A 13,693-nucleotide genomic window follows, 5' to 3' on the forward strand; every position below is an offset into this window, starting at 1 on the left:
CATTTGAGGCCTCCTGTGGGTGTGTATACTGACCCCCTAGTCCCAGCGTTACCCTGGCCCCTATCTCTTACCTGTTTATTCACTTTGCTCGTTGGGCTGGGCTGTAGTTGTGGGTGCTGTTTGGTCTGGCAATCTGGTGTTTTCTCTGCCCTCATCTTCCCCTTACCTTATCACTCTTGTACTTTATCACTCTTGCCTGTTTGCTCATTTTTCCTATTCTGCACTTAATTACCCCGGGATATAAAGTAAATCTCCAATACCTAGACGTTATCACGTAAACATAATATTAGAGATTTCATGGAAAAAAAAATCTTAACCTCCTGACCCTTGAAAGGATACAACTTGGGAGCTTTTTTCCGCACAGGAAAGCTTTGTTTCTTACATTTCTATTATGATGTTGTAAAAACATCATAATTACTAACAGTCTATATTAGAATCTCTTGACCGATGGTGACACCTGTACATTGGAAGTTACCTTGCATTTGTTGCTGTATTCTTGTGGCATGCTATGTAAGTGTTAATATTTATGTTACTTGTCTCATTTTTAGTGTTTCAGTTCTTGCGAGAAGTAGATCATGCAATTCCTGATTCTATGCTAATGTTTTATTTTTTTCCCCTTAAATCTCAGCTCAAAAGATCTATTTGCTGACAGGAGTTGTTTTGGAGAAGTTGTAAATTCCTTCAGGGTGAACTGCTTAGGGTTTGTTCTCGAGCAATCATGCATGTATACAAAATAACATCCCCTCTCACTTTTTCCCTTTCAGAGCATCCAGTCTTTGTTTCTAAGAGTTAACTTGATCAAAACTTCAGTGTTCTGCGCAGTCAAAGTGTCCATCCAGATCCAAGCACCTAACCAGATAGTGCATATAAGAGAGCACTGACACATTGAGAGACACCTCCTTGGTGTTCTGTTACAGTTAATTCAGTTTTTATTCAAAGCATGCGCTTAAATGACTTTATCTAAAAGCAGCTTGGGATTGGTTTTTAAATGTATTTTAAATGTATTCATAAATGCATTCATAAATGTGAATCCCACTCTTAGTTTACTACATAAAAAATATTTTTCTTTTTATAGAACTGACAGTGCATCTACTGACCAAGACAATTTAAAATATTCTGCATCCAGAGACCGGGGCAGTTCTGCCTCCTATGGATTACAACCCTCAAATTCAGCTGTGGTGTCTCGACAAAGACACGATGATATCAGAGTCCACACTGACATACAGAATGAAGAAAAAGGTATATGGTTTGCTCTGTTGTATATAAAGTAAAAAGGGGACTTCCAAGGACAATGAAAGGCGACAAAATTAAAAGTACTGAAAGTTTGTTGTTGTTTTAATAAAAAGCAATATTTGTACAATTCATTGCCACAGTATATCACCGAGTCCAAAAATGTAGTAAGGATTATGAGAAATTTTCATTCAGTTTCATTTTGGGGGGATGGGGAGATGAAACCTAATAATCAGTGGATGGAGAATAGAAAGAAATTTTCCACTGTTCCAGAATGGCTTACTTTGGGATACAAAACCTTCCTTAAAAAAACCCCTAATGTTGGTTGCTGTTGGAAGTAGGCTACTGGAGTAGGTGGATCTATGATCTGACCTGATCTGGTAAAGAAATTATTGTATTTATATCAGTTGACTTTGAACTAGCCTGTACTTTGCCTCCCTCTGTATTGTTGAGTAAATCATTTCTCTTCTGTGTGCTTCAGTCTAACTTTATAAATTAGTTGTGATACATATATCTATATCCCACAGGTGTATTGTGATGGTTGTTTGTAAAGTTATTTGGTCTGGGGGAAGGGGAATATGTTGCTCTTTTACACAGATGGAAGTGGCCTGGTTTAATTCAAGCTTCCAACTATTGTCTGATGAAGTAACTTCTTGATTCTGAATACTTAAAGTAGCGCTGAGAAGAATAGACATGTAAAGTGGAAATTTATTTTGCAAAATCACTGTCTTTGAGAGAGTTAACTTCGTTTAGATGTGGCTTAAAAGTGAAAAATGTCAAGCATTCATAAAAACACTTATTTGGTTCTGAAGCTTATAAAAAACCACTTGCAATTTGTTTTCCTTTCAAAGGTACAAATAGGATAAAAATACCCCAGCTGATGTATCTTTTCAATCAATAGATATGGTTAGCAGGAAGGAACATGGTGTGAAATCAGTAGTTGTTTAAGATTCCAAAATTATTTAGACAAGGATTACATTACCTTAAAAAAAAAACCTCAATTTTTTTTCTATTAATTAGTCCTTCAGTATTAAATGCTAGAATTATGACATTTTTGAGCACCCAAAATAGTGCTAGGTAGTATTAATATAATACTTGGAGTACGTTCAAATATTAAGGTTCATACATCCAGGAAGTTACTGTTTTGGGAAATACACCTTTGAAATTTGCTCGGTGCTCTTAGTTGTTCATAGCTGCTGGAATTTATAGGGTTTATTTTCCTTTCAGGAAAGAAGCATGATTGGTCAGCTGTGTTTGAATTCTGCTAGATCAGCCATTTCAACTCATTTATTTTGATCAGACTGTCTTAATTTTCAACCTGTTTTAGTCAAGAAAGAGATGATGATACTCTTTCCTAAAGTTTACTCCAGGCATTCTTAGTTAATTGTCATACTTGTAATTACTAGAAAGTGTGAGATACTGAACAGTATATTCTTCTTAAAACAGCTGGGTTAGGTTGGTACTATTCATCAGACTGTCTAGATCAAAATATTTCATTTTGAGAACTTGCGGCTTCTTTTTCTGTTGTAGATAAATCTACCTGGGATATATTTGTTAAGTTACAGTAAACATTTTGAGTTGCCAGTGCTTAGTGTTGACGCTAGAAACTAACAAAATAGAAACCATTTCCAGAAGCTGGCTCATACCTGTTGGGTTTCAGAACAAGACATCTGGTTCCAGGAGTGGAACAGGAAAATTGAAAAGAAACTGGATTTTTTCTAGGGTTGAAAATGTCAGTTATAGGACCTTTTTTATGAAATTCTGTAGGGTGGAAATGACCAAGTAAAATTTAAAGTAGCTGGCCTGGTTAATCTTGCTTTTCATTTAGATGTAAGGGATCTGCAGCTCCACATTCAAATCTGATTCACTAACTGGGTTTTAACTTTTCCAGTGAGAGGAAGTCTGCATTTCTGCATAGCTTTCTCTCTCTTCCAGTGAAAGGAAGTCTGTATTTCTGCATTGGGTGTGGATAAGCTTGAAAGGGTACAGAGAAGGTCCACCCGTATGATTAGGTGCCTGGAGGGATAGGCCTTTTGAGGTGAGACTCTGGGAACTGAGTTTGTTCAGGCTGAACAAGAGAAGACTGAGAGGTGACTTGATAGCCTCTTGCAAGTTATGTCAGGGGTGAACACCAAGATGTAGGGGAGTAACTCTTCAGAAAGGCGCACCTTGGGAGGATGATGTCCAATGGGCACAAGGTAGTTGAGGAAAAATTTAGGCTGGACATAAGGAAAAACTCCTTTTCCGTAAGGGTATCTAGAATCTGGAACACATTCCCAGCAGAAGTGGTGCAGTCGCCATCCCTGGAGATGTTCAAGAGGAGGCTGGACAAGCACCTCATTGAGATTGTTTGAGTCCAGCTTCCTCCTGCCCATGGCAGGGGACCAGACTTGATGATCTTACAGGTCCCTTCTGGTCCTTCTATTCTATGATTCTCTGATTGTGTTTTCTCTACACTCACATTCAGTCTTGGCCCAGTAGTGGTCATTGGACACTTGGTGGAGTACTTCAACACTGCCAAGGAAAAATTTTTACTCCTGTAGCAACAGATATGAAGTGAAGGTTATCATGGCTATTTCAAGACAAATTATCCTGCATGTAAAGACACAGTTAATGGTTGAAGTTCCTTCAAGGAGATGGTGCTACATCTCCTATTTTTCTCTCTGTAGTTAGGTAACTACATTTGATTATGGGGTTGCTTGAGGTTGTTATTTTACATTTAAGTATGAAATATGGCAATGTGGATTTTGTTATAGAAGGTGAAAAAAGTTTGTGGGATGAGTGTGATTTGAATGCATGATTAGCTGACACAGTCAGTGATATTAGTCTTGAATTTTTGCAGTGGTATGTGATCTTTTCACCTCAAGGTATAAATATCACAGTTAGAAGTAGTTTTCTTTTAAGGAGTGATTTGCACCAGTACAGCAAAATGGCTTTAGCGGGCTCTTAGTTGGACCGTTGTAAAGTCCTGTGGAAATTTCATACTTTCCTGTATTGTCCAAAGCAGAAGCTGTTACAGTAGCTTTTTGGGATCACTATAGCTCCATGTTACCCTATTTATCATTTGGACTTCAGTAGTTGAAGCTTCCTAAATTCTATAGTCTTGCAGACTAATCCCTTTTACAAAGCAACTAATGTAACTGCTAAAAGATAGTCTGAACAATACTCAGATTTCTTTTTCTTTTTCTCCAGTATCTTTATAGTCTGTAAGAGACGGGGTCACATGAGTTATGTTGCTGGAGGAAAGCCTCATCGATCCTCTAGTTGCCTTGACCCAAAACCTGTTCTTTCTTGCGTGATTCCAGTGGGTCAAGTAGGAAAGATGCTTTTTAAAAGGCTGCCTGCATGGCTTGAAACTTTCTCTCCTTGTTTAAACCTCAAAATTGAGTTCTTGCGAGTTGCACAAAGAATCATGCAACATTAGTAAAATGTTTGGCAGTCCTGTAAGGAAAGGGGCAGAAGAAGCTCCAACACCACAAACTGGTATAATAGATAATGACAAAACAGAAAGATTGGGCTTCTCACTGTGAATTCTTGGGGAATTTGGTTCTTTGAGGATGGTTTTGTATGTGGCTGTCATCCTGAGATGTTCTGAACTCCCTGAGGCCATTCACTACTAAGAAAAGTATTTGCAGCAAATTGGGACCATTATGTCTTCTAAAAGAAGCTATTATTTCTTCTGGGTAGACTGGCGTGCTGTCAGTGAAGCACCTAGTTAATTTTTTAAGATGTGCATCCACATGTGTTTAATGTGTTTATGTAAGTATTCCTTAAGATGACCATAATTGACTTCTGAGGATATTGATTGGACATATGTTGAAAGGGACCCATTCTATTTTTAAATTGCACTTTATTTGAATGTTTTGCCATCTGTGATTACAAATAACATCTACTTTTGCTACAACGGAGACTGTAGATTTTCTTTGTTTGATAATCTCTGCCACTTACAAGTGGACAGGTAAGGAAGGCATATGCAGAGTCTGTGGATGGGCCTAGCTATTTTTACTTTCCAGCCAACTCAAAGGACCCTTCTGCATATAAATTGAGAACTAGGGTCTTCTCATCCTTTTTTAAAAAGCAAAGCTACTTTTTCTTTTATCGTATGTTTTTTTTAAATAGAGCTTTTGCAATTGGTCAGTTTGAAAAAATACCATAGTGTAGTATTTTTTTTTTATTTTAACATGAGCTATTTGCAAGTCACCATTTAAAATAAAGATAAGTACATGATTAAAATAATTCTGAGATGATAAGTTTAAGAACAAAACTGAAAGATTTCCTAACATAGATACAACAAAATGAAAAATAGGCATCAGAGCTGTCAACATATTTTGATTTTCAAATCAATGTTTCAACAGGTGGCTACAATGTCAATGGAGGATCTGGGGAAAATACTTATGGTCGGAAGTCGTTGGGGCAAGAGCTGAGAGTTAACAATGTGACCAATCCTGATTTTACCAGTGTTCAGCATGGGAATCGTGCTTTAGCCACAAAAGACATGAGGAAATCACAGGGTAAGAAAGTTGTTTTTCAAAAATACCCATTATTTTTCAGCAATCTCTGTCATGTTTAGTGAGTAAAAGATGAAGAGATTTTCTTTTTTCCTCTCTTTCCCCCCTTTTTTATGAGTAAGCAATGTGTATTGGTTGTTACAATTGAACCGCAAATCTTTAAATATGTGTTGGCTGCAAGTAGAAAACATCCTCTTCTAGACACAACTGTTTTGATTACTAATACTATGTTGGTACTATTACTGCAGACAGGCCTGTACATGAAGTTACTTTGGAATAGCTATTCCTTAATTGGCCTTCTTGCCTTTTGAAGTAAAGGTGTACCTACAGTGGAAAAGGGCTGTCTAAACTATTCTCAAACCTATTTAAAGGACTTTTCTGGTCATAAATAAAAGAACAGAAGTCCTTAATCATGATAATGGTGGTTTTGGTTTTTTTAAAAGTACTGTGGTAGAAAATAGAACTTTTGGAATTGGACGGATAAAGAGATCTCAAAAAAAAGAACTGTGCCTGCTTAATCTGAAATTAGATTTGAAAGGGTAAGTGGAGCTATACGGAAGTAGAATATAAATTTAAGTGCAATTGCTGTCTTAGGCAGAATTAATTTTCAAATGTGGACCATCTTAAAATATTTGCATTCCTTAGTGCCCATTTTGGCTTCTAACCATTTCATTCTGACGTGGATTTCAGAAACATAATTTCTTACAGGCTCACTTGTGACCTGCTACGGTTCAGCCCAGGTACCACAGAAAATGGCCACACCCTAGAGCACAGTTTATATTCATTTTGTTCTCTTCTTTCCTCCAGGGATGACCATAGAATTGATTTTTGCTGCATTTCCTTTGAGTCCATGCAATGCACCTGTGCTCCAGTTTCGTATCTTTGGAGCTTGATGATGTATGGAGCATTGGCAGGCAACCTTCAGAGTGCAGCTGCTAGCTCAGCTGAACAGCTAGAGGGTAAAATGGAGTTTCTCAGATCTGAGTGGTCAACTCTATAGCAAGGGTTTCTAGTTCTTAGTGTAGGGGTGGGCAAAATGTGACCCACAGGTCAGATCTGGCCTGCCAAGGGATTCTGTTTGACCTGCACTGGGTTTCTGCCTGGCCCGTGGTACACGTGGTGGGTGCTGTGGTGTATGTGCGACAGGACTAGGGCAGCATGGTGGCTGGACTCAACTTCCCAGTGTCTCCAACACTGTCGGACTTGCCCCACTGTCCAAGCATGCCAGCCCATCTGCCCTGTATGTACCACGGGGGGCACTGGACAGATCAGATAGGCAGCCAGGGTCTTCACGGAGATTGGCCTGAGACCCCTGTGGGTAGGCCATGCTTGGCTGATGAATGGGGTGGGGTGGCAGGTGCTGGTTCTCTGGGTAGGGAGCGGATCACGGCTCTGCTCCAGGCCCTGGCCCCACGCTGTTGTCTCCTTGTGATCCCAGTTCCACCTACCTATCCTGCTCCCAGAAGCCACTCCCCACCTGCCTGCAACCTCATGCCATCTGCCTGGCCGAGCACGCCCATGCCCTGCCCGCAGGAGTCTTAGGCAGGTCTCAGGGAGATCCTGCCCCCCCACGCAGCCTGACCTAGTCCATAACCGCTTACCACAGTTCCTTAAGCCCAAATAATTGCCCACCAGCCCAAATAATTGCCCACCCATCTTGGTGACTGACTCAAGGAGACATCATATTTTCTGTTTGTAATATCTCCTGCTGTGACCTAGGTTCCTTCAATATTCCTCACAGAATATGTGGTCTTTCCCACTTCTTAAGAGCATGGTTTGTAAATAACCAAGAGAAAAGGAAAATCCTGTGCAGCTTCAAAGGAAGACATAACTACAAATATTTGTGCAGTCTGCAGATGTTTAATGTTTTGTGAGGCCATCCTGGTCAGGAACAGAAAGCGTGTTAGGACCCCTACAATATTGGAGAAATTGGAGCAAAACAGGAGTTGTAGTCTTTTCGGAGGAAATGACCATTCTGTAGCCAGTCAAAACAAAAAGTGATCTCCATTGTTCTTTGACTCTGGATCCATTAGAAGAAAATATGAAGCAGTATCCACATGACTGACTAAGGGATCACTTGTTCACAATCTTACGTTTTTCTTCAGAGCTGGGACCATGCCATAGATCAGAATGGGAGGACTAGTGGTCTTCTTTTTGTGTTGAGCTAAAAAGGGAACTAAGTTTGGCTTTTGCAGCAAACAGCTCTCCGGAAAATAATCTGGTTCTTCCATTCAGGAAGAACTTGCTCTTATAGGAGTTGCTGCCCTATCAAGATTTTACTAATATCTAGGAGGAATTCTTATTGGTGGTATTCTTATTGGATATTCCAAAAGTATCTTACTGGTGTCTTTTCTGGTTGTTGGAAGACTCCAGTAAGTTACTTGGGAATTATAATTTACAAAATTTTTAGTTCAAACTAAAAATGAAAGTTTAGCATACTGATAAGGCTCAAATACTATACGAATATCAATCAGAACCGCTTAATAAGATTTTACAGATGCAAGGTTTTCACTAAGATGGGCTGGATGAAGATGGGTCTTCTTGGAGAGCACATTTCTACTAATCATATTCTCATATTAATGAGATAAATGCTTTCTTAAAATTCACGTGTCAAGACGCTTCGGTAAGCAGACTCCCAATTATCTGGTAGATTAGCAATTTGGTCATCCAGTGTTGTTTTAATGCAACGTTGAAGGCATATGCTGAAAATTCATGTTATAATGTGACTTGTGGAAGCCTTACTGAAAACTCACCTGCCCTGTTCCACTTCTGCATAAAGAGACCCAAGAGTTTTTACTTCCAAAGTGACTCAATATTTCATAATTCCACTGTCTTTTTGGCACTGTCAGTCAAACACTGTGCAAATCCTTCTTATCCAGAAAGAAATATGTGACCTGTTTTAGATGCTGGTAGGATAGTTATGAGTTCAGATATTAAGGCTAGGGACAGATGTTACACATAAATGGGTACAAGTGACTGGAAACAGGTTCAAATTTGTAATGCAACAAAAGTTCAGTGCATATAAACCCCTTTCAAAATCACTGAAGCCAGTTTAATATAAACCTGGATGGATGTAGAATCACACTTAACTGATTTAGGTTAAATCAGTTTATTGAACTTCTGTTCCCGATCTCCTCCAGATTAAAGTTAACCCACAGTCCCAGGTTGTTTTGTACCTCCTCTGCAATAATCCCCCCTCACAGGGTGGTTGAGTAGCTCTGGACCAAGCTGCTTGCTTCAGACAATCAAGGAGGTATGCTCTAGCACCCCCCAACTTCTGGCCTGGGTTACTGGAGGCATATGGCTACATTTCTGGAATCAAAAGTGAATGTCTGTTTGCTTGCTTATTGGTTCAATCTATTCAGCTTAGACCAACCTGCAAAGACTGAATCCATTCAACCTTGGGCTTTTTGACTGTCTGTACTTAGCCTATAAGTCAGCCATTTTATTTAGGGTCTGTAAAGACAGAATTTTTGCTTAGGTTTTGTGCTGTATGTATGCATAAGTAATAGCTTCTGTCCAAAAAATTGCATCCTAATTTAATAAAACAAAAAAGATCAGAAAAAGAAATGGGGTGATATCTATTTTATAGATTAAAAACTTGCTATTTTTCTTAATTACTAAAACAGTTAATCATTCCATTCCAAACCAGCTGCTAAAATTTGATTGGTAAGTTCTTTGCATCTTGATGTATTGCAGAATAGATAGGTTTTAGATACCTGAAAAATAAGGCTGTGTGAAGCTTTAGTCACTGGCTTGATTTGGCCCGATTCGGTGGCCAAATCGGAATCGGATCAGGAGACCTTTTAACCTCTCTGAATAGAATTGGAACCCTCTGAATTGGTTCAGAAAGTTTCGGCGATTCAGACGTAGACATAGCTTTAAACGTTTTTTTCTGCATACCTCAAGGTACCAGGCGGCTTGTGAATGCTGCAGTGGTGGGGTGTGGGGTGGATGGAGCGTCCCACAGGCGCATGGGGGGGCTCCCCAGTGCGCTCAGCAGCAGACCTGCAAGTGGATCAGAAGCACTTCCGGTCCACTTCCAGGTCTGCCGGGGAATGTGCTGAGGGCCCCCCCCGACTCAGCAACTGGTGCCTCTTGGGTCTGGGAGGACACCCGGGGTCCCCCCCCATGGCCCAGCCAGAGGGGCACAGGGGGGCTCCCCAGCAGACCTAAAAGTGCATAAGTAAAGTGCACTTCCAGGCTCACCACCGAGTGTGCTGCGCCCTCCCCCCCACACACTCCCACTCCTGTGGGACACTCCATCTGCCCCAGCATTGCAGCGTTCATGAGCTGCACCTGGTACCTAGAGGCATGTAGAAAAAACATTTAAAGCTGTGTCTTTGTACGAACCTTTAGATTCAGATTCGGCCAAATTGAATCGGGGACAATCAACGAATCAAATCACTGTCCCTGATTCGGGCCAAATCAAATAGGGCCAGTTTCGCACACTCTTACTGAAAACTTCTTTAATTTAGTAGACAGACTTTCCCTTAACATCTAACATCTGTATCCAAAGTGAAGATGTTTTATAGTAAAGGTATTTTATATTGAAGAACTCTGTTTTCCTGTCCCTGCAGAAGGATCTTCTATTTACAAATCAGAAAAGTTAACTTTGTTTCTGTTGTTAACCCAATATACATACAATTAAGTTTATTTCCACCTTGGGAGTTAAATTGGCAGGCTGTTCAATGGCAGGTTTAATCTAATGCTTTAGTCCAATGTTCAGGTTCAAAGCAACAAGAATATGGAAGATCCATTATAGGATCCACTGGAAGAAAAGAAACTTTCAGTTAGTTTAACCCATTCTCCTGTTTAGATTGTTCTGAGTTATGGGTTAATTTTGAAATAAAAATTGGTTGTGTTTTTCCCCCAAGAAAAAGCTGTGCTTTTAAGTGTAACTGCATTTGAAATTATTTTTCTTTATGAAACCAAAAATGCATATGTAGATGATAAACTTATTTTTCAGAGCGATCGTTGTCTTATTCTGACGAGTCTCGACTGTCAAATCTTCTTCGGAGGATTACTCGGGAAGACGACAGAGACCGAAGACTGGCTACTGTAAAGCAATTGAAAGAATTCATTCAGCAACCAGAAAACAAACTGGTTAGTGATGTTATGTTGTCTCTTGATGCTGAAATGTGTGCCTGTGTATTTGTTTTTTGTTTTTTTTATCTGTTCTTTTTGAAAAGGTTTGACTACTGAGATTGTGGGTAGGCAAAATTTCTTAGTTGATGCTTCTTATGGGAATTATTTCTAGGTCATGTTTTTTTTGGCGTTTAGGAAACGGTTTATTGTTTGATGTACTTAAGACATTTGCCTCAAAGCAGAATCACTGAATGCCCAAACTCTGGATATAAATATGATATTGATTGTGCAGTAGACAATTTACTTTTTCTCTTGACTGCTCCCCAAAATATCTTCTAGGTATACTTAAGTGGAGTTTTTATTTGAATATAAACTGTCCTGTTGCCCAAATTGGCTATATTTTCAACTGTATCTTTAATCTATATGGACTGAATAGCCATAGCATGGACCAAGTCTGTCAAGTTGACTGGAAAACGCTGAACTGTAGATGGGGGGAGTACTGCCTATAAAAAACATCATGTGGGGATCTAGAAGCACCTTCCTTGACTGAATTTGTGAACCAGCTTGACACAAACATTGTTGTCTCCTTCAAGCTTCCAAGATGTCATGCACGAGGATCATGAGCGGGAGTCCTGTGAAATCTGTGCAATGGATTTTTTGTTTTTTCAAAAGATGGGCATTTCCTCAACATCTACCTCTTATTTTTTTTTAGAGGAAAGGTGTAACCACAGAAGGACCTTCCTTTTCCCACTTCCATGGCTCACAGACAAGTTAACAATCTTATCACTAGTTTTGTAATATAATTTGTACTTCATGAACCTGTCCATCACTGGAAATAGATAGTTAATGACTTGTGCAGTCTCTGCTACAAACCAGGCTGAAAGCCAGATATACGGGGTGAGGTCATAAGAAAGTTCCAGATGTAAAGTTATTTTGCTGCAATGTCTTTAGTAATTTTGTCCAATTAGGAAAGAAGGTTATAGCGAGGTATATTTGATTCTATCTGCAGCACTCTGACTAACTTTACTCTTAACCCTGCCTGTAGACTAATAGTATTTCAGTACCTCCCCTTCAGTTGTTAAATGGATGATGTCCCAGCAGTAGCCCAAGTTAAGGTCATGTTCGTGGTTATTTAGGTCAGCAGCTAGAACAGGCAGATTTCCAGTTTGCATGTGGGAAGTGAGAGCTCTGTCAGTACAACCAGTGTTTTAATCTGGAAAAAAAACCCTGAGCTTTGATGGAGACAACACAGGAATACTGTTTGTCAGAACAGAAATACTGTTTCTTGTAGAGTGTAGCCTGGATTCACAGAATGACCACTGATAAAAACAGTTCTGGTTTGGGCTTCACGAATGTTGTGCTGGAAGCAGCAAATGTTTTGCTTCCACTGCATAACTGGTAGACACAATAATAACTCTACAGTTTCACTTTGCAGTTTATAAAGGTACAGCATTTGACCTCATGTGTGAGACTCAGTAAACTTGTACATATTTACTTATTGGTAAGAGATTGAACCTTTGAGAAGGAAATCATATAAACAGGATATTTTCCAGTCCTCTGTCTCTACAGTAATCAGTACTCAAAAATAGCACCATAGATTTCATAGACATTAGGGCTGGAAGGGACCTCGGGAGATCATCAAGTCCAGCCCCCTGCTCAAAGCAGTATCATAAGCAGTGTCATATTATCTCTTTTAAAGTTAAAACCAGAATAGTAGTGTGGGCCACTCTCTTAGTAGGGTTGCCAACAAATTAGCCCCACAACTTTTTCTCATGCAGATAAGGCCTAAATCAGTCACACTTAAGAAGAAATCAAAGGTTTTGTAGATACCATTAAGTATTTTTCTTGCAAAATAAATCATGTTTTATCTTGTTAGTCCTCTGAACTTCAGGAAATATAAGTGCCAAGTAAAGTGTAAGTTTAGTTTGGTGAGCTTTTCTGGGCTATCTTATGGCCACTTCATGTCGTTAACCTTTTGAATAATGTGTACATTTTTTCTAGATATGTGAGAGGTTAAAACTTTACCAGTATATGAATTTGAGGAGCAAGGACTGGAAATTAAGAACAGTAACTATGTAGTTTGTAGCAGCACTGTCATATTTTGGAGCTAAGGCTTAATAGTTCTAGAAAGATGAGGATCTCATAAGGTCTTGGTGCACAGAATATTAGTTCAAGCTCCCATTGGATGTTAGTTAAACAGTTCTCCTGTACTCTTTTTCTAAAAGCTGTGCTGCCTTAAAATCCTGAGAAAGTTGTGACGTATTCTGTCTCCACGTGTAATTTCCTAATGAGAAAATTAGGATAACAAACTGTCTTGTAACAAGGACAGAGGCATAATAGAATAAAGTCAGTGTCTTCCTTCTCTCTCTTCAACCCAACCTCAGTTTCTTCTGTCATGTCATGCAAAGTTTACATTTAATGTGAAACTTTGAGAATATACTTGAGTGCAGTATTTCTGAGAACATCCTGGCAGTGCCATTCTGATGTGTCCTTGCGCCAGTTCTTGTGATCTGGATTTTGTTACCAGTCACAATACTATGTGTCTAGCATCAAGAAACTCTTTCTTCTTGTAACTGGCTCATAAGAGTCCTTTCAGTCCCCCTCCACAGTGTCAAACCATTAATATTTTAAAGGGAAAAATACTTTTTACTTCTTCCCAGAGGCAGAATCTGTCTAAGCAATTTGAGGGTGACTATGTGGTATTTTGAGGGAAAGAATCACAGTAACTCTGGTCATTTTATGAAAGGGAATGGTATTGGTCAGAATGGGCCATTTAAAAAATCTTACAGAAGCATGTTGGAAGGTAAACACTGAGTCTCAAAAAAAAAAAAAAAAAAAAGTGAGTCTGTATTAGGGGTGCACCAATA

General features: G+C 39.3%; 1 protein-coding gene across 2 annotated transcripts in view; it reads left to right on the forward strand.

The window, feature by feature from the left end:
• Positions 1 to 13,693, forward strand: part of SMG1 (SMG1, nonsense mediated mRNA decay associated PI3K related kinase) — a 98,032-nt gene that overhangs the window by 14,543 nt on the left and 69,796 nt on the right. For both annotated transcript variants that reach the window (XM_019541783.1, XM_019541784.1), the window contains exons 2-4: positions 1,076 to 1,239; positions 5,586 to 5,741; positions 10,708 to 10,844. In XM_019541783.1, coding sequence (XP_019397328.1) covers positions 1,076 to 1,239; positions 5,586 to 5,741; positions 10,708 to 10,844 — 457 coding nt within the window. The remainder of the gene's footprint in view (positions 1 to 1,075; positions 1,240 to 5,585; positions 5,742 to 10,707; positions 10,845 to 13,693) is intronic.

The sequence above is a fragment of the Crocodylus porosus genome, unplaced genomic scaffold (genome assembly GCF_001723895.1).
Source record: "Crocodylus porosus isolate Cpor-Errol unplaced genomic scaffold, CroPor_comp1, whole genome shotgun sequence".
NCBI classification, from domain to species: domain Eukaryota; kingdom Metazoa; phylum Chordata; order Crocodylia; family Crocodylidae; genus Crocodylus; species Crocodylus porosus.